This window comes from Urocampus carinirostris, chromosome 1, assembly GCF_059441175.1.
Source record: "Urocampus carinirostris isolate Australia breed hairy pipefish chromosome 1, RoL_Ucar_1.0, whole genome shotgun sequence".
Classification (NCBI taxonomy): domain Eukaryota; kingdom Metazoa; phylum Chordata; class Actinopteri; order Syngnathiformes; family Syngnathidae; genus Urocampus; species Urocampus carinirostris.
The window spans coordinates 31,250,476-31,271,413 of NC_142349.1; the positions used below are offsets into that span (position 1 = coordinate 31,250,476).

The 20,938-nt window shown below is 38.6% G+C and overlaps 1 protein-coding gene across 1 annotated transcript; it reads right to left on the reverse strand.

Moving 5' to 3' along the window:
* Positions 1 to 1,325: 1,325 nt before the first annotated feature.
* Positions 1,326 to 20,751, reverse strand: pgap6 (post-glycosylphosphatidylinositol attachment to proteins 6). The gene is made up of 13 exons (XM_088334920.1): positions 20,586 to 20,751; positions 19,205 to 19,388; positions 17,731 to 17,932; positions 16,653 to 16,780; positions 14,156 to 14,427; positions 11,719 to 12,029; positions 11,283 to 11,379; positions 10,013 to 10,115; positions 8,465 to 8,604; positions 7,347 to 7,525; positions 6,458 to 6,607; positions 6,265 to 6,381; positions 1,326 to 3,146 (listed from the first exon to the last, which is right to left on the reverse strand). The coding sequence occupies exons 1-13, from the start codon at positions 20,638 to 20,640 to the stop codon at positions 2,811 to 2,813; spliced, it is 2,274 nt and encodes a 757-aa protein (XP_088191046.1). The 5' UTR covers positions 20,641 to 20,751; the 3' UTR covers positions 1,326 to 2,810.
* Between the last annotated feature and the right edge of the window lie 187 nt (positions 20,752 to 20,938).

Here is a 20,938-nt window from a genome sequence, read left to right on the forward strand (position 1 = left end):
TTTTTCTTAACTCTTCCATACGACATAATAATTCGTAAAATATTGCATCAAAGCAAGTGAGCCGTGTGAGAGCCGGCTCTCCTTAACGAGTTGAGCTGAAAAAGACGGTTTTCTAAAAAGAGACGGACTTCCTTTCACTACTCAACTCGAACTCGTTTGATTCGATTGATTTGCCGTTTCGTGATAGTCGGTGTATACCAAATGGTACCCATCATTGACAAATGTGCGTTTTTCCGTATAGATTTTCTTGTACGTCGTACATGTCTTAAAATGCATAATAAACGTACTTTGTACGGCAAAAACGTACAGGTTGACAGGAATGCGATTCATCAATTCACTCAAACTACTTTGCAGTACATTTACACAACACAGCCCTGCCCGTAGGGCACATTTGCAGATTTCCCCCTTCTTTAAACTCAATTGTCAGTATGTCACTCATTAAAAGTAAAAATAATTTCTTACTTTTTCTAATTGTAGTTAAAAGTGGTTCTTATACATGCACATGATAAGTTTTTATCATTTTTACATTCTAATAAAACATTTAGCCCCCAATGTTGTGTTGAGATCTGGTGAAGCTGCAACCCGTGCGGTTTCCCTTAAAGGGACATTGTGTAGTTTTTAGCGCCTCCTTGCGGTTAACCAAACAGTGACGTAAAGTCAGAAGAGGGACAGCTTCCATTCTCATTATGGAAAAATAAAGGTAAATATTGATATATTTATTCAGTAATAACGTGAATTTCGTTTCTCTTCCAAATTCCAGAGGTTCACATATTATTAGGTTATTGAGTTTTAATGCACTGCAGACGCACTCTATGGGGCCGCTATGACATCTAGTGGTCAAATAATACAAACTTTCGTATTTAGGCGGGGGGCTTTAACTTTTATCCTGGAGGACGCAAGTTTGAAAACCATTAAAGAGAATCAGTCGAAATGCGTGGTTTCAATCAATGCAAACAAACCTTATGTTACTTTGTGTGTCATTCAGTGTTGATCTGTAAAAATGGAAGCTTTGTAAAACCAGCCCGTGCTTTGACAATTCTTCCATTACTGAGATTTAGCAACCGGCCCGCTTTGGGGAACCTGACGAGTATCAATTTATCTAATGGCCTCCAGCTTCTGCACGCGCACACACATGTGCAGCCTGAGTGTTTCAACACTACAAATACCATATTCATAAGGATTATAATAATCTGCTTCATTCCACTTCCTGTTTGGGCACTGGCATATGAATTACTGCTCAACAATAAGAGGAAGGAACTTTAATAAAACACCCTCTGCCCTAGTTTTTCTTTCGAGTGAAAAACAGTCATCTCAAAAGTGCACAATCTCGTTAAAGATGCATTTATTTTTTTGTTCCGTTGACATTCAAACGATATGATAATCAAAGGCAGCAAACAGTGACTTTCACTTAAATTTGGAGAAAGAGTGCATTTATACACATAATATTGAACAACTTTAGGAAAAGAAAACAGGAAAACACACAAGACACAATAGTGGAGGCAGAATTGTATGCATTTACATTCAAGTTGCCTTCATTGCACACTGAATTCACATATATAACAAAAGCTCTTCAGGTTGAATACAGTATAAAGACCTGACCGGAATCATTGATAAAAACAAATAAAAAGTACTGAGTTAATTTCTGTACACCCTGTTTTGGTCTGCGAGAGCTTATTCCAACTGAGTTCTGGGTTAAGGACATATATTACTCAAGGTGGGTTGCAAGTAAGACGGGGCACATATATTTTAAACACCATCACTGGGGAAGGAATTTAACCCTCAAAATAACAAGATTTATAAATCTTTGGTGCAAGCAAAGCGCCGTTACCAAAAGCTGTACAGCAAATATCGCCATTAGCAAAACATACAAAACTGCGGTCAGGCTACCTGAATACAAACATATTTTTTGCTAAACTGGAGGTAATGACACGAATAACATTTTTACCCTTAAGAGTTAGAAATAACTTGATCTACACTCGAGGTATTTTGTATTTTTTACTTTCAACCACTCCCGTTTTTTCAGGATGACCGTAGCCATGCTTTTTGATCGCCCTCCGTAGTTTTGTCAATGCTTTTTCTTTGATGATGAGTCATCAAAACGATCGAAAATACAAAATACGCAAAAATACCTCCTAAGGGTTGAAAATGTCTGCAAAATAAATCAATGTAGGGGTGTAATAATGTTGCTACACAAACCTTGGCTCACTTTCTTGAAAACATGTTAATCCACTATCTCAACGGTCAATCTTGTGACAAGTAGCAATCTTAAACAAATCCAGCTCTCATAACACGCACGTGCATTTCTTAGACACGCTCAGATGAATTCATATTTTTTCATCCTTCATTGGTTGGTGTTCCCACCTCACATAAAGCAGGCCTCTTCTTATTTACGCCATTTAAAAGCTACACTTACAAATCGAAACAAGAAAGGCTTTTTGACGAGCATGACGTCAACTTATTTAAGGACACCTTGAACGATGCACCCCAACTTTAAATCAATATTGTTTTGTTAAATGAATGAATCATTTATTTTACCACGAGGAGCGTAATAATACACACTGTCCCTTTAAATAAACGTATCATAACACCACTAGTTATATGGCTTTTAACTTCGCAGCATTAGTTTTCTGTGGACTGTAGTGTTTTATCATTTTTCGCTGTGCACCCCGTAGGGACTACAGTGTATACATTATAAAAGTGCTCTGTAAAAACAGTGGAACGACTAAGAAGAGGCCACAGCATTTCTGATGCCTGTGCAAGAAAGAAATTGCAAAAGTCCGTAGCAGTTTGACGAAATCAGCGGGACAGCCTCATGTTACAGTTTGGAGCTCATCTTTGCTACCCTGGCACAACGTATACCCACAAATGCGAGGAGTCAAAAACCAGGCGCAATTGTAATCCGCCCTCCATCCCTTGGTCCAATCGAGGGGGGGGCGACTGGCTTCACGGGGCGGAAGCAACAGGAGAATGCTGGAGGCCACCATGACATGCCAAACCGAATGTGTGATGTAGTAGTTGTCTAAGGTCTGGCCAAAGACATAGATAAACAAGCCAAGGAGAGTGCAGAGCGTGCCAGGGATGAGGTAGTATGCCCATCTCTTCCAGGTAGGCGGGTAACATTGGCGACGCTTGACTCCTCGGTACACCTGGCAACACAAGGTTTCTTCAGGGCAGTTCCCTCGGAATTCATTCATGTCCAAAACACATTTCCAAAAATAAACAAGATGAATCTGGAGTGTCTGAATGACATTCTTGATTTGCTTCTGAAGACAAATTCAAAGTAGCATATTTTCTGGACTATAAGCCACAACCAAAACGCCCAATTTGGCCAGAAATTTGAATGTGCGCCTTATAGTTCGTCATATTACCATTTTTGTGCATTTTTATCTCTGACGACGTTTGCATAATAATAGTGGCAACGGGGATCAAACCGGATAGGTTATAGCATAGATAGATGTTCACAATTGCATAACATTGAACGCAACCCGAATTAAGGCGGGGTGAGCGCTGGGCCCTATCCACTAGACCAATAGGGATACATCCAAAACTTCTGAAGGTTTCTTAATTTTCCTGATGGCATGTTTTCTTTGCGTTATGTAGGTTTCAGATCAAGGAATGTTGTACTGTGGTCTGTGCGGACTTTTGAGACTTTTTGTGATAAGAGGCCAAATACCGCTAAATATGTCTTGACTTGATGAAAACAATGAAGCACGTTGTGGAAGCCATGTGCGATAATACTGCCTTACACAATAAACAACTTCAATTGTAATTTTCTGCTGCCTCAACCTAAATAGGTTTGAATGCTTTTGAGTGAATTATGAAATAGTTCTTCTGAATACACGTAAGGTGTAAACCCTCCGGTTGACTTGTGTGACTCTGACGCAATTTAATGAATGCACGCATGCTTGGTTCAGCAACCATGTAATTAGGGCGTTGTCTGATTCTACTTTGCCATGACTGCATTCTTACATTCCTTTTTCTAGTTTTTAATGTTCCGCGTTTCAAGTGACTTTTACAATGTTAAGAAATATGTTATACATTTCAGTACTTCAAGAGTTTTGTGTTGCCAATAAGGCAATTCTTTTTAAATTAAATTGCCGAAGGCAACTGTAATTTAATTGAGAAGTTCTTTACATAAATATTTTTGAGATTTTTGTTAAAAATTTAGCGAAATAATACTAATTCCATGTTCCTGCACTACAAAGGGGCCTTACAGTAAAGAAAAGACTCACGCTAGAGGTAAAATTGGTCCTAAAAAATAATGGCTGGCTTGCGTGTATTTAAACCCTAACCCGAACCCGAAGGATAAACTTGATATAAGGGACTCGGTCCGAAGTAAACCCAAAGCTTTACGTCAGCCTCGAGGTCATCCCTAAGTTTTACTGTTGCGCCAAAGTGAGTGTTTTTTGCTGAGGTACACAGCTTCGTGTTTACCTCAAATCAAGGATGCACTTCGAAGTGCAGCATCGAACTGCAGCAAAATTAAATTGAACAAAACTGCAATGAAAAGAAAATCATATTTGGCAGATTACACACTGCAAATAGTAAAATATGTGGCCGAAAAGCTGAAAGAAAGTTTGTAAAGGTTGTAAGCTATTGACGAGAAGCAGAAATACCATCTGATGTAAGCCTAGTAGAGGTGGAAAGAGGAAGCGGCAATTCTTCTACTGTGACACAGAGGATGACATATTTTGGCATTTTGTGGTTTGGAGTTAAACTGATAGTCTGGTAAGCATGTCCTTTACGATAGAGTTATCTGATTGATATAACTTTGACGCCGAAGTACGCATCTATGCGCCGAACTGCAGCGCAGAAGTATGTTACTCAAGTAACAGTGTTGTTACTACTGTTTTATTTTTAACCCGTCAAAATAAAGGATAGTCTTAAAATGTTCCCTTCAACTCTTTAAAAAATCTGTCCATGACAGAAAATTGTCAGATAATGCAACCTCTGCAGACAGAGGAATTTTAAATTGAAATGTTTTTACAGTCTTGTTAAACTTTAGAAGATTTAGACTTAGACAGGCTTAAATTTGATATCAGAAATCATCTCTCCTTCTGAGTTCTCAAAACTAGAATGTGAAATTTTGTGGTTTGCTTCCGGCTCAATCCAGCAAATCAAGTTAATTGGCTGGGCTGGGTCGGGCTTCAATACCTGCGGACCAGGGTCGAGCAGGATCGATTTTTTTTCGGCCCAAACTTACCCCAGATTTTTGCTGAAATTCGCATTTGTTTAATACAAAACCAAGAATTATTTTTCATTTTGTCAAATTCCATATTAAAGGATCATTGTTTTTTTTACCATAAAATTCGGACTATAAGCTGCAACATTTTTCAACCCTGCGGCTTATGCAACGATGCGGCTGATTTATGCATTTTTTCTAAAGGCCACCAGGGGCGCCAGAGCAGTGAGACAGGTAAAATAAATGTGTCGAGGAAGACGCAAGTTTAATGTAACTTTGCGCTTTTTAGCATTAATAAAATGAGCATGAACTGACCCTCATCCTGAAAAAAGGTGTCAATAGAAAGGGGAACGCTAACTACCGTATTGGGAATCATTTTAAGAGTCTGTTTATTTGTAGAAAGAAATAATGGGGCGAAATGAACAGATTACAAGAAGCGATGTCCAAGGAAGCAAAAATATTTTAGGCAGATTTCTATTTATTTGTCGGTATTATCGTATGTTTTGGAGTAAATATTTTACTCGATTGGATTCTATGGATTGTCCTTGATGCAACAAAGCCATTTTCGTGGACATTCAAAGACGATGAAGACAGGGGAAGTACTGGTGAGTTACGTCGGCTTTTTAGTTTTCGGGTAACTTGTTTTAAACTGATCGTGATTTTTCCCCGATTTGTATATTTGAAATGTTGATCATATCTCAAATCAGAAGAATATAAGCTTTCCATATATGTGGCATGACGTATTTCAGTGACTGGTGACATCGTACAGACACGAATCTGTTTATCAATAGTCCGCCGGCACCATATATTATTAAAATTCTTTCTGTGTACTGTCTTTGTAATTTTCCATGTGGGCACATGCGGCTTATGCATGGACAAACTGTTTTTTCCTTTCAAAATGTACTGGGTGCGGCTTATGATCAAATGCGTGTCATACTCCAGAATTTACTGTAATACAAATGATTGAGTAACATTTTTATCCGTTTCAAAGCAGAAATACAGTCTTTGCATTTAAGTTCAGTCAAAGAAAACCAAAATTCAAATCACAAAATGACAGAGCATCACAGTTTTGCATATCTTACCCAAGCAGTCACCATGATCAGCAGAGCGGTGAGGATGGGGCCCAAAAGGTTCCACAGACCATTGCGGTCCAGCTGCAGTGACATGGCGATCAGTAGAGTCCCAAACAGAAAAAGAGTCTGCCGAAACAATAGAAAAACGAAGTTTAAACATCCAAAATGAACACAAAAATCAGAGGAAGGTGTCCTGTCTTACACATTTCACTGCCATGCTCTTAACGCGAGCCATGCACAAAATGGTGACCCATATGCAACAAACAGAACCTAGGAAGTCACAGTACTGGAGGGTGTCGTAGTCCATGAGGCACCACACAGCTGAATCTGGCTGATCACAGGCGTGGTAGAACTTCAGCATACAGGGAAAAAAATAAAATAAAAATTCAATCTAAGGCTCCAACAACAAATTGATAAAATCGATCATTGAAAGCGTCGGAAACAAATTGCATCATTGATTTGTTTTGTCACGCGATTTATTCAGCACACAGCACGTTAATTCAAAGCAAATTAGAGATTGCATTGAATTACCGCCTGAATTTGTAGGAGCACTTAGCTCCAAGATCATATTTTGATGCACGAGGTCATTTTGATCCAAATCCACATGTATTTAGATTTTCGGACACCAAAATGCAACTCAAAGTGCTGTATAACAAACCAAAAACAATGTACAATACAAAAAAGAAAGAAAAAATAAATAGAAAGTTAAGGGTAAAGCAAACATCTTTAAGGAGGCAATTTTGAAAAAAATCGCAAGCAATCTTGTTAAAAGATTTGTTTGCGGCTTTTTATTTAGGCACAACGCACAATAAACCCAGCATCATTTATCAAAATAGGGAACAAACTATTTGCACACATCTGACAAAGTACTCGCATTCCCCTCCTGATTTCTCCCTCTTTTTTGCACGTTTGTGCACAATGGTTCTATCAAAAACGTTTTGAATAGAAGAAATCACAAATGTTTTTTCTTTTAAATCTTATTCATTGATTGAATCAAGTTAATTGACAGATAGATTGAATATTAAAATAATCATTAGTTGCAGCCCTACTTCAGGCGGGGTAACATTCATCATGGTCATGTCAAGTCTTACCGTAGAGAAGAACAAAGTAAAGAGGTAAACTGACGCCTCAGCAATGTACAAGCGTTTGACAGCCAACACGATTGCTGGCAGGAAGCTGAGGTTACTGAGCGTGAGCATCAAAGTGACCAGCAGCTGATAGGAATAAGAAAGAACTCTATGACGACCACTGCAGGCCCAACCTCTCCAACCTATGACAAGATTTTGAATATAAGGGTCAAGTCAGAGCAACATCAGTATGGCAGTTTCTTATACAGGATTTCATAAAAGTAAGTACACCCCTCACAGTTATCCAGAGATTTAATCATAATTTATAATTGAGGAACACTGAAGACAAATCACTTCAACAAAATGAAAGGTACTCAGTCTGTGTAAAGATTATACAGCAGTGTAAATGTTTTTTTTCTCTCAAAATATAGCCCCTGGTAACAACAGTGAGTACACCCTTAAATATAAGTTTTTTTGGCCAACACGATTTTGATGAACCACTTTAATCCTCCTGACCATGGATTTCACCAGAGCTTCACAAATTGCAACTAGAATGCTATTCCACTCCTCCATGACAGCATGACTGAGCTAAGGGATATTCAAGATCGTGTGCTTCTCCACCTTCCGCTTAAGGATGCCCCAAAGATGTTCTATTGGATTTAGATCTAGAGACTTGCTTGGCCAGTCCATCCCGGTTACCCTTACTCCTTTAGAAAAGCCTTGATCATCTTGAAAGTGTATTTGGGGTCATTGTCAAGCTGCCCAGTTTCTGGAGGGAGAGCATCATTTTCTGCTCCAGTATTCCACAGTATATTCTGTGAGTTTGTGTTTCCCTTAATGAAGTGCAACTCTCCAATTCCAGTTGCACTCATGAAGCCCCAAACCATGACATTCCCGACAAAAACATGTCTCTACTTCTCAACTGGTTGCCGCCACACATGTTTCACACCATCTGAGCCAAATAATTGCATTTTTGTCTCATCAGACCAGAGGACATTCTTCCAGTGAGCCGTGGCCTTAGTTAACATACTTCTTTTCATTGTGTCGAAGTAAAGTTTCTTCAGTGATGTTCTAGTTAACATTATAATGAAATCTCTGCAAAAACTTGAAGGGTGTGCTCACTTATCTATGTGAAGACTTACCAGCCTTGCACGAACAGGCCCCGTACATGTAGTTGGAGGACCTGAGTAGTACACATTTCCCAAATGTGCCGCAGTCATCCACACAGGCACTGACAAAAACCTCCGGGTTCACGGACACAACTGACCCGGTGGAGCAGTCACTGTTGCACACACGTAAACCATATTACAGATTTTGTGAAAGGAAATCAGGACCATTCACAAATCTTTCAAGCTGGGTCTTGTTGGCGTCTGTTAACCAGCTAAAAATAATTATCCAAGTATCATGGCAATTTTTTTTGTATTCGCAGTTTTATTAATTAATTTAATCTGAAAACACAGTATTACAAAAAAAGAAATTACCAGCAAAAAAACAATTCATTGAGTGCTTGTTTGTAAGCACGTTTGTTCCCTGGGTCATGAAGAGTTTGACTTGCTGTTTATCTAAATTTCACACTTGAAGGGACTGTGTAATATTTGACCACTAGATGTGGCCAAAAATGAGTTCTAAAACGCACAAAGAAGAAACATCACTATTTTCAGATATTATAAACAAAAACGTGGAGCAATATTGATTTAAGTAACGCATTTCAAGGTTATAAAATATAATACCTGATGTGTCTTAGGGGCAAGGGGCCATAAATTTAAATTACAATATAGTTATGGATGCTTATAATGATATTTAGGATGTAGTATTAACTATATCAATCAATCAATAGTCCTATCTCTTGGGTTGTCAGGACTAAAGAGCAAAATTTTGTGAACTATCATAAAAGCAAGCAGGGTTGAGAAATTCATTTTCATAACATGAGGCTCACTTAGAGGGAGCTGACATGATTGTCAGTCATCTTGCTGGCAAGAGTATCCCCAGAAGCCAAACACCTTGTGAAAGGTTAGGAAAAAATTGAGAGGAATGGTCTGGTTTGCTCACTTTGTCTCTGCAGTTTGTGTTCTTCCCTGTGTTTTTGAGCACTCATTTTTGGTTGCAATACACAATAGAAATATTACTTAGTCTTCTTTAAAAATACTCAAGGGATATGGACTTGATAAAAAAATAAAGATACATTTTTAAAAAACTCAAAAAAATTGTGTCACACATCAGCTTATCTCATATTTCTGAGTCCCAAGTGATGGGTCTTTGTGATTTTCCAGGAATTTTGATTTATAACTGGCATGACTGAGCCTATTTTAACTCAACCTCTAGTAGTTACTACTTGGTAATAGCATATTAACAAGATTGTAATAACATAAGTGGTCATTTTAGAAACGCATATAAAACTGGTCCGTATAAAATTGTAGCTCTCAGATTCAAAAAGGTTGGTTACTCCTGATATAGTCACTTATCTGCCACTACATAATATTACATTTCGAAGTTTTTTTTCCACGGACGTTATTCTTTTTTTCCCCCTTTTTCTCAAAAATATTGCCCTTCTCAAGAAAATATGTTTTTAATTTGTGGCTTATCGCCCAGCCCGCACCGCACGAAGAAACCAAAGAATATTTTACTTCATTCAAGTTGTTAAAAAAGGATTTTAGCTTTCAAATAAAAATTAAAAACTAAGAACTAATTACCTGATGCATAGGAGCTGCAGAGTGAGGTACCACGTTTCTGACACAGGAAAAGGCAGCTGGATGACAGCTTGGGGAACGCTGGTGTTCACGTTCACACCATACCCTGACAAGATTTGTACCACAAACTGAAAATCAAATGTCTGTGGTTGCACAAAATAAGTATTACAAAACAATCGTTTGCCTATAAATATGCTCACGGTGTACAACAACCAAACTCTGTGAAAACTGTTACCAACAAAGGGCTCCTTGGGGTGGCCGTGTCTATGTTTATGAATAAAGTACAACTGAATACAGTTATGGCGTCGCCGACTCAAGCACAGAGTACAAGCATGCAGAGTTTTTCGTCATGGACATATTTTGCAAACCATATATATTAACATCTAAGAAATAATTCGAACTATACTGTCTAAAATATTTACTGTAAAAGACAATAATGACTGATTAAAAAATTGGCCTAAAAGCATTTCTGCATCATTTCACGATCCTTGTTGAAATGAGTTTGATTCGCTCCCTAATTCCCCTTTTAAAATGAACAGACTCGTCAGATGATTTCCAATATGGTCGTTAGGTTCTGACTTTTTGAATGACACCTCTCTCTGCCAATTGCAAGTTTTGTTATATGGTCCTCAGCCTGTGATAACCTCTGAAGGCCTGTATTGTAAAAAACGACATGAGCCACTTTCTCTAACCGATAGTCACAGATTCAAATGTTGATTGACACATTGGTTAGCTAATTAAACGCCCTATACAATTTTACGCAATTTTTTGGGCTGTATTGAAATCAGATCCGAAAATAAGTGAGCGTACATGCAACGCAGGATCCATTTTTATGCGTGATTGTCACGCCCAAGTGTGCACAAACCAAATCGGAACATAGGGGGGAAAAAAGTCCATGACTTGATTTGACATGTGTAAATTACAATGTTTAGTTTTTCAGATTGTAATTAAATTTGACCTGGGATCAGGTAAGGCTTCATGCTATTGTCCCAGCTGTCCTGCTAAGATGCCCATGCTACAGTATTTTGCAGACATGTAATTAAAAAAAAATAAAAAAAATAAGGCGAGAATAAAAACCTTCTATTTCTGTGTGTTACTTAATGTTAGTAGCACTTGCAGCATTATTTTGGTTTGGGATAAAACTTTAAATTACCTTTCAAAAAAGACTATAACGGTCCATATTCTCTAAAAGAACAGAATTCAGTTTAGTCATTCTAAACATATTCAAACTAAAGTGTCTGTTTTTGGCTGTTTTGTGTGGATTCTACAGTACCTGTTTTGCAATCCAGGTCGTTGGTAAACTGGAAGACCGGTGCTCGGGGTGTCAAACAGGCCACCACGGTGCTGCTGTTCTTAATTGTTGTATTCGTCTTGAAGAAGAAAAACAACAAATCAGACATCTGATACGCACAGTATCCAAGGGTTTCCTCTAGTGCAGGGGTGGACAAATTATAGTGTGCGTGTGTGTGAGTGTATGTACACTTGAGATCAAATTAAAGAACAACTTGTAAAACGTTGAATTATTTTGAAACAAAAAATACATTCCTTATACTCCGGGTAAGTCTTATACGTTTTTTTCATTCTTAATTAGTTTTTTTTTTGGGCTAGTGCGACGTATACCACAGAGCAACTTATAGTTTGGAAAATATGGTAAGTTTTGCCAGGGAAACCCTCCTATGTGGCATATAATACAATACATCAACACTCACAGTGTTGAGTGTCAGCCGCAAGTTGAGTGTTCCACCGGAAACGTATGCAGGAAGGGGGTATGTGAGGAGCGTGGGGTAAGTGGCCCTGACACTGACGTTGGTTCCAGTGACCGGAATGAACTGAAGCGAGAGCGGATCGGCCTCCACAGAGAGCACCGGGATGCTCCATACACACTCGGAAAACAATAAATCCAGTAATTTGGATCCTTTGTTCAAAGAAGTAGGCTCTGTTGCAGAAGAAAAGCTGCTGATGTTCAGGAAACTGTCGTCATTATCGATTGAAAGACCTTCGTTTTTTGGCTTGCAGGGTACTGAAAAACAGACAAAGAAAATTAAGTATATTTGAATATGAATTAAAGAACAACAACAGTATAGCATAGTTGTTTTTGTTTTGTTTTTGGACTGTATAACCAGCCATGATATAGTCACAGAACATACAGGGCGGTATTTGTTTTTGCCTATTTATCTTGATAGAAGAGAAAAATTATAAGACAGTCTTTTTTACATGTTTTACCCTGTAGTGCCATGTCTAATCTCGTTGCATACAATGCTTCACAACGTAGATATCAAGGAGAATAAAAACAATTTAATTCAATAATTCAATAAGTTTAAATTTGCCCCATTTTTTGCTTTGATTCATTTCTTTTTTATATATTTTCTCTGTCCTCTGTATTGTATTCCCTCCTCTTGACACAAGGACAACACCACACATGTTGACTATTGGATTCGTGGGGAGCCAGCTTCCATTATTCACATCAAAGACCCAGCTCATAGAAACATCGCGTTCGCAAACGACTGTGTATAGCTAGTGCTAGGGCGGCATCCTTCCATTATCTGCACCGCTTATCCTCAGTAGGGCCGCAGAGGTGCTGCAGCCCCTCCCAGCCATCTTCGGGCAGTGGGCAGGTGACACCCTGAGTTGGTTGCCAGCGAATGGCAGGGCACACAGAGGCAGACAACTCCCTCACCCATCCAAATAACCTGACATGCATGTTTTTGGAATGTGGGTGGAAACCGGAGTGCCCAGAGGAAACCCATGCAAGCACTGGGAGAACGTGCAAACTCCACACAGGAACATTTGATCTTGTGACCTCAGAAGTGTGCGGCAGACGCGCTGAACACTCAGCCGCTGTGCTGCACTAGGGCTGCAACTAACAATTATTTTAATAATCCCTGATTTTTTTCCCTCCTCTTTATAAAAATATAAAAAATTTGGACAGAAAAATAGTGCAAGTAATACAAATTCTATATTATAATACAATAAAAAGAAAGTGTTTGTCAAACAGCTTAACAATAAAGACAAATACCTACATGTCATGCTATACACCTGCAGATATGTAAGGTAATTTTTGAATAAAGTGCAAAAAAATAAGAATATCAGAGGAGACCGTTTTTTTTGTAAACGTCTATCCTTTATTGTTCTAACATTTATCCTTTCGCACATGTTTACCTTTTTATTTTACCTGCACTGCAAGGAAAAGCCCTCCACTTTTGTTATACTTGTATAGTGACAATAAACTCTATGAATTCATCCATCCATCAAAATATGGTCTCAAGGTGCCCTCTGCTAGACCAAGCCAGATGAGGACGTTGACCAATAAAATGTGGTCTAAAGTCACCTACTGCTGCATTAAAGTGGTACTACAAGGATGCGATCTCAACGTCACAACGAAATTCAATGCACTCTTATTTGCATTGATTAACGTGCTAAATGGCACGTAAATTGCGTAACACAACAAATAGATAACGGAATTCATTGCCAACGCTTTTAAATATTTATTTTAGTCTATTCAATCAATTTTATCATTTGTTTTTGCAGTGATAAATGGAGCCAATTTGATTTAATTAGGGAAAACATATTTTATAGATATTTGTATTATGCAGATATATATATATCTTATTCTTTTTCTTTTTTTGTTGGACTCATCAGTCGAGCCCTTATTTCTATTATCAAAAAGGCACCAAAATAGCCTGTCTTCCCAACACTCTTAGTTTTTGGTTTGAACAAATTTATTGACACCAATAACAGCAAACAAACAACGCGAGGCTTGAACCCTTCTCGACAATCCTAACAGCAATCAAGCAAATTCACAATTTCGCTATGTAACATCTTTGTTAGTGTCAATAGTTTTTAGTTCTCAAAGGGTTTTTAAAAGAGATTGAATTACACACTCTGTAACTGGGAATTGCCTAGAAGGCAAAGTGTATGAACACACCCTGTTTTATGTAAGGTATAGCTATAATTAAAAGGACAAATGACAACAAAAACGAAAAACAAAAACAAAGGACTGCTTTGTTTACACAACACAGTTAGCGTCTGTCACTATCCACGTGACACGCCTTGTAATAGAACCCCCCAAAAAGTTTTTTGATCCCAGATTACATTTTGGCGAGCAAAGTCATGTAACTATGACAATGAGTTCCTTGTGCGCATTACCTGAGTAGTTGGATTTAATGTTGAAAATCACTGTTCGGGTCTCTTGAATACTCTCCACCAAAACAAGTAACCAGGTGTCCCAAGGCGGGCTTTGGAGAGTAGCAACGCAGCTTTTCCCGGAGCAGTTGAATTTGGAGCCGTCATTAAGCAGAGATAGCGAGTCAGAACCCACGCTGAGAGCCAGTGAACAGTCAATCCCTTCCGTACCCTCAGGGGAGGAACACTCCTCCACAGTGATCGAAAGAGACGAGCAAAACTGTGGAATATACAACCTATAAAAAAATAAAATAAATCAAATCAATCATATCAATTCCATGAATCTAGAGTTAAAGGTAGAATGTGTACTGGAACCAAAAACGAGTGCTAAAAATCACATGAAGAACACATTCTAAGCAGCCACAAAGTGACCATAAAGCACCATTTTCTTCACGAGGCTTTTGGTTTGTGGGTATTACTGGCACAATTGTCCTGAGATCCATACTCTGCTCCTCCACCGATTTCCTCAAAGTGCAAATATTCTGCGCTGATAGTACAACCCCTCTTTCTCACCCAGCGCGCTCTGCTAATCTCCCAGTGTATGCAGAGTTGTGACAGATAGGTTAACTTTCGAACCGCTCCCTACCTGGCCTACCAGGCAGAAAAGAAGACCACATCTACGCGCCGTAAAAGGACAGAGGTAAATGAGCGTGGTGTGGACTTTTTTTCACCAACAAAAAAGGGCAATGCCAGGTGTAATTTGTGTAGTAAAGTTGTCTGCTAATGTGGCAACACCACAAATTAACATAAACATATGGGGAGAAAGGAGAATGTTCAATGGAAGGTACTTTGTTTCTCAGTATTTGCATTTTTGTTGCATTGCTGCTTTTTGTTTGACTTGCTTAGCTTTGTTAGTGGAACCGTTCTAATGGAAATATTTCCATTTTTTTATACTTTTAAAGTTGCCAATGTAGTTATTTAACGAAACAATTAAAAATGTTTGCGCTTTATTCATCGAAATAATAATCTAAAGGGGGAAGGGTTCAATTATTCAATGATCATCATATTTCCAATAAAAATGTATTGATATCGGACTGGTATCGATTAATACTACCCTGCATTTACTTTAGACCTAAGATTTATGGCCCGAGCCCGAACCCAAACCCGAGGCAATTTCGGGCCGGGTCGGGCCTGAAATGTCAGTCATACGGTCGGGTCGGGTCCGGTCCTGCTTTTTTTTTTTTTTTTTTTTAAATTAATAATTATAAATATATGTTCATTAAAAATATATTCTTAAACTATGTATGGATACTAGACCAAGGAATACTTGTTATAAAATAAATAATTTGGATAAAACGGAGAAGGAGCTGTAATTGCTATTTAACGGAGCCAGAGCATGCTCTGTGCACGTGACGTGAATGCTGTCCTTGTAGTGGGTTGTACATAATTCACCCACGGAACCATTGTTTAGTTAGCGAGTTCCTAGGGGGACTCTTAATTCGGCCGGTTCTAGCGACTCCCGTGTTTGTTTTGTAATTGCAAGTTTACATGTCATTAAAGCAGCTCCCGTTGGCACCTTTGTTTGGCACTCCGCCTACGACTCCCGTCTCTGCTCGCTACATCCTCTTAATAATCTTCCCCTCCGCAAATTCGCATGATTTTGGCCTGGTATCCCCGATATGGAGTCGGACCAACAAGAAGTGAAAGATGAACTAAAGAGAGGAGAACTGACAAGGAAAACACACTCTGGTAAGAGTGAACTGTGGAGCACTTTCAAATTGATCGTCGAAAATGATACAGACACTTGCGTTGGCTTCGCTGTGTGTCAATTTGACACTCAGCGAAGCCAACGCTAGAATCTTAAGGACGTACTGCTGCTGTGGATTATGGCCCAATGATCAAGTCGTCAAAATGACGGACGCTCTTAAATGTTTACGCCGCCTCTAAAAAAAAAAACGTCAATGACAGATTGTCGCTTAATGTAACATCTGCAGTGCAGACACAGAAATATAAAAGATGTAAATGTTTATACAGTTTTATTTAACTTAGGCCTAGATGTTGTAACAAAAGGCAGAGTTTAATTTGTTATCATAAATCACCCCTCCTTATAAATAAAATATGTAATTTCGGGCTCCCCTCGGGCCGGGCCAGCAAATCCAGTTAATTAGTCGGGCTCGGTCCGGGTCGGGTTTAATACCCCTCGGGCCTGCGTCGGGCTCGGGTGCTTTTTTTTGGCCCGATCTTACCTCTAATTTACTTGGATTGGATCCTAGCTAGTATTGCTTATTATTTTATTATATTATTATTTTTTTCTATAAAGGAATATTCTCAGACAGCATGAGGTGCTAAAGCATACACATTGTCCAATTAAAAGGGACATTGTTTATTATTTAACCACTAGATGTATTTTGCACAGCAACTGAAAACAAGTGCTAATACGTTTTTCTGACCTCTATGAGACGCTAAATAATACACACTGTCCCTTTATAGGGCGACACATCACTGCACATTGATTTTATACTTAAGTCGTGCTGGTTTGCTGGTGCTAGCCATCTGTTGGAGCTTAATTCCTTTCTCCATAACGGGTGTGTCGACAGCCCTCCTGATGGACAACTCTGACTGGAAAAAGTAGGTGCACGATGGGAAGCCCTGAAAAATATAAACATACAAAATCATTATTTGAAGAATTGTATTAGTGGGGCCAGCCAAGATCTACGCCTTGACCTGAGATCTCCGGTGCCAATTCATACCATGTCTTTTCATCAAGAAAAAAACAAAAGAAAAACAAAAGGGGTGCGACACTAGCTTGACGATTTGAACTTTTTGCAGTTAATGGGGACCAGAACAATCCACATTAACCACAAAACCGGGGGATCTCTGTAAATGTGTTGTTATTTTTAACTTATGACTTTACATTTTATTTTTATTTTTTTAAACCTCTATTTTTCGTTAAATGTCTTCCAAAGAGAAGCCCGGTCTGAATACGATGATTGACATTAAATGCTCAACCTGGGCTGAAATCCAGGTCAGGTCAAGCTTGGACTTGGGCTTGAGACTTTGCCTCTGACACGATGTCCCTTTAAAATACAATTTAATTAAATACAGAGACCATCCGCCAGTTCGCGCTTCTGTGATTGCCGGTTTACTTCTTCACGGATTTTGAGTTGAATTCTCTTTGTCATTGATATTACCATATAGTGCATTGTGATCTGCAGGAGACAGCACACAGCACAAATACTATCATGGAGGCAGGTTGTAAGTGTATGTTCAGTAGGGAACCATTCTTTCAACTGCAATTCTGTGTTTTGTGTTTTTATTTGTATATTTCGTTGTTAGTTTGTTACGGTCATATAATCTCAGTCGGTGAGAACGTCATCTCGAGATAGGTTCAAACCTGGGGGGGTTTTATGAGAGGTGTCGCTACTTCACGGATATTCACAATTCGCATGGGGTTATGGTCAAAATTAACTGTGATAACAGAAGGATTACTGTAGATCCTTGAAAAAATATTTTTTCAAGCATAAAACATTAACAACCAGAGTAAGTCGAAAATTAATTTGAAATATATTGGGTTTTTTTTGTGTGGCGTGTTGACAGACCTTTTGCTCAATGCGCCTGTCATCTTCAGGTAGGTGGGCTGCAACAAACCAATCTCCAGCTGCGGGATTTGAAAGGTTAAAGGTTGCTGAGCTGAACGAGGTCACTACCACGTTGAGGGATAGAGGAGGGCTCCACAATGTTGTGTTCGGAAACTCGGTGCCAAGTGGGTTTATCACTGGCGGTGCTCCATGCCGAATATAACTAGGAAGAAAAGTGACATTAATATGTGAAGAATATTAATACGTGGGCAAACATAAAGCGGTGGTCTGCAACCTTTTCTGTACAAGGATCGGTTTAAATGTCTGACAATATTCTTGCGGGCCAGACCAATAGTAATAATAGTAATAATAACGATAAAAATCAAGATGATAACATTCCTAATTCATTGTGTAATTACGAGATCTCTAGGGGTTCTAGATCCCATCAGAAAAGGCATTATACTTTATCCCATCAATATACTATTTTTACTCAGTGAACCACGTTGCACAACTTTGTTTTGGCTGAAGTATTTCCCATAATGCTCCATTACAATGTTGTCCAAAGTGGCACCCTGAGTAAAAATAGTGTGATGATGAGATCAAAATGAATCCCATTTTCTATGTCATATTAAATCCTAATTGTCTAGTGCAGTGATTTTTCAATGCAGTACCTCTGGGAACGGTGACCGGGAACGGTACATTCGCAATGATGGCAACAAAGCTTTAGAGCTAGGACCTTAGCTTAGCCTTTTGGCTGAGAGTAAGTGTCCCGGCTCCTAGGCTTTGTAGCGGATAATGAACTGACCGATAACGGATAATGGATAATGAATAACGAAGGTAGATCAATAACCCTTAAAAACCCCTTAAGGTCTCACCAGCCCACCCTAAATACAACCGCAACCCAAATCAAGACAAATTTTCCACTTGTCATATTTACTTGATGCGTTTGAGCCAGAGATAATAGTATATTAACATTTGAAAACAAAATATTTCTTTTTATTTCTTAATTGGATGCATTTTTTATAAAATTCAAAACACTTCACTTGAAGTTGAACAACTCCGGTCTAGTGGTTAAAATTCAGCGCTCACACCGCCACGGTCCGGGTTTGATTCCCATTGCATCCAATGTTGAGGAAGTGGTTGACAAATTGCATTTGTCGACTGATCAATCACCGTTTGCCCTCTGTTGGCTGCGGCTGCATCGGCTCGCTACAACGGGTCAGGTGTATTGACATTTCGTTCTGTGTACATTGTTACAAAGAATGAAAATACAAAGGAAATTATTATTATTATTAAATACAGTAATGTACAACCATAAAATCTCCTTTAAAACGTGCACCCAGACTTTGTTTTTTTGGGGGTAAAAAAATGCTTGTCAATGTAAATAAATACAGAATAAGAACAAAAAAAGGTAACTTATTTTTCTTTCTGCGAAGCCCGGTACCAGTCTGTGGCCCGGTGGTTGCAGACCACTGACGTAAAGAACAAAACTTACATTGAAACATTGCGCTCTGTGCAGGTAAATATGTTCTCCTTGTTAACTTTGAAGACCCAGTGAGCGATGGCGGTCTCTTCTGGTATATGAAACAGGTGCAACCTTGCATTTCCATACCAACCATACTTGGACAATTTCTGACGAGCAATGGACGAGCGCTCAGATACGAAAGTCAGCTCCTGAACTGTGAGATGTGTAAAACCACTACTTAAGGCAATTTATTCAGTCAGCAACAAAAAAGAAAATGCAGTCACACATAATTAACCCTCTTCTTGGGTTAGCTTTTAGATAAATCAGCCGATGTTAACTGGTTGTACCATAAATCAGCTGAAAAATATGCTAAAACAACAATTCATCACCCAATTTTCACTTATGTCTTGGTTACCTTGTTAGGCTTCCTTATCCATTAAAATATTGCTTTTTCCATTTATGGTGTGGATCTCTGGGTCCTCTTTTTGCAGGATACATTCTAATTTTGATTGAAAATTGTTCAAATGAACCCCAATATAATTTTATTTAAAAAAAACAAGAGTTTTTTTGTCGCCTGTATGATAATATAAATTGACAATAACACACATTATCAGTGTTTTTGTTCAGTGATGACACTTGCAGCCTTTACCTGTGTAGATCTGTAAATTCCAGATGTTGTTTTTTGCATCAGAGGCTGCCCAGGTTTTGATGCCATAATCACTCCCTTGACTGACTTTAGTCAGAAAAACTGAGGTAATATTGCTGACAAAAAAATTCCAACTATATTAAAAATGGGCCGTACATGTATTCACAAGTTTTTCGTTTTAATTTGTGCAGATATATTGAAAAAAAAGGCAGAATGAAAACACCTGGAAGCTCACATGAGTGGATAGTGGCTGGTTGTCTCCATTTGATCTGAGAGTCTACTTATGATTTATGTTTTGGCGGTAGTTGGTATTGTATAATCTTTCATAACCAGGTCAAAACTGACCTTAAGTATACAAATTTAACTATTCAAATCGTAGCATTTTTTACGTATTGCCAACTATTTATGCTGTATTTTGTTGAAATAGACTGCCCTTACGTAGTCAAGAAGTCTTGATGCAATAAACAAATACATGTGGTTTTTATATGCATTTAAAACACAAGAGGAGGGTTAATGAACTGTCGTGTGATTGTGTTTGTAACTCGTAAGAGAACATAAACCACACCGCATGCATCATATAGCAATGACAGATATTTGTTCAATCTAGAGGCAAACACGAAAACATACATTTGATGCCTCAGACCTGAAATACTGCAAATATAAAAATGACCTCCAGCAGCACTGGTTTTAATGGTGCACTTGTTCGGTGGAGCTTAGCCAAGTTGCTAACGTGCGGTCACTCTTTCTAAAGGATTTCTCGCTTACCTTGTCCAAACATCGTCTTTGCAAGGGCGAATAAGAGGATAAAATACAGTGCCATGTTTGTGAAGCGACCGTCTGAAACATCACATATTGCTTTCGTATTCCTCAATGTCAGACAAACGCGTTCTCCGTTGGTTCACTTCCTTGTTCTTTCGGGCGAGTGACGTCACACACTCTTGTATCAGATCAAATATGAACATAACTTGAGACCAAGTGGAACGATTAAACCGCGTTGTTTTAATCTATGACACCAAAATAATTTTGGCAGTAAATTATATACTGTATTCAGATTACATTGTTGAATATTGTACAAAACAAAAAGCACTATTGACGTTATGGCTTTGTAAACAAATCAA

Bases quoted from the DNA above. Each gene is read 5' to 3' on its own strand.
- pgap6 (XM_088334920.1), bottom strand. From the start codon at position 20,640: ATGGCACTGTATTTTATCCTCTTATTCGCCCTTGCAAAGACGATGTTT. The intron at 19,389-20,585 runs GTAAGCGAGAAA...CACATCTCACAG, and splicing joins AAAGACGATGTTTGGACAAG to TTCAGGAGCTGACTTTCGTA. The intron at 14,428-16,652 runs GTATAAAATCAA...ATTTTTTTATAG, and splicing joins AGCAAACCAGCACGACTTAA to GTTGTATATTCCACAGTTTT.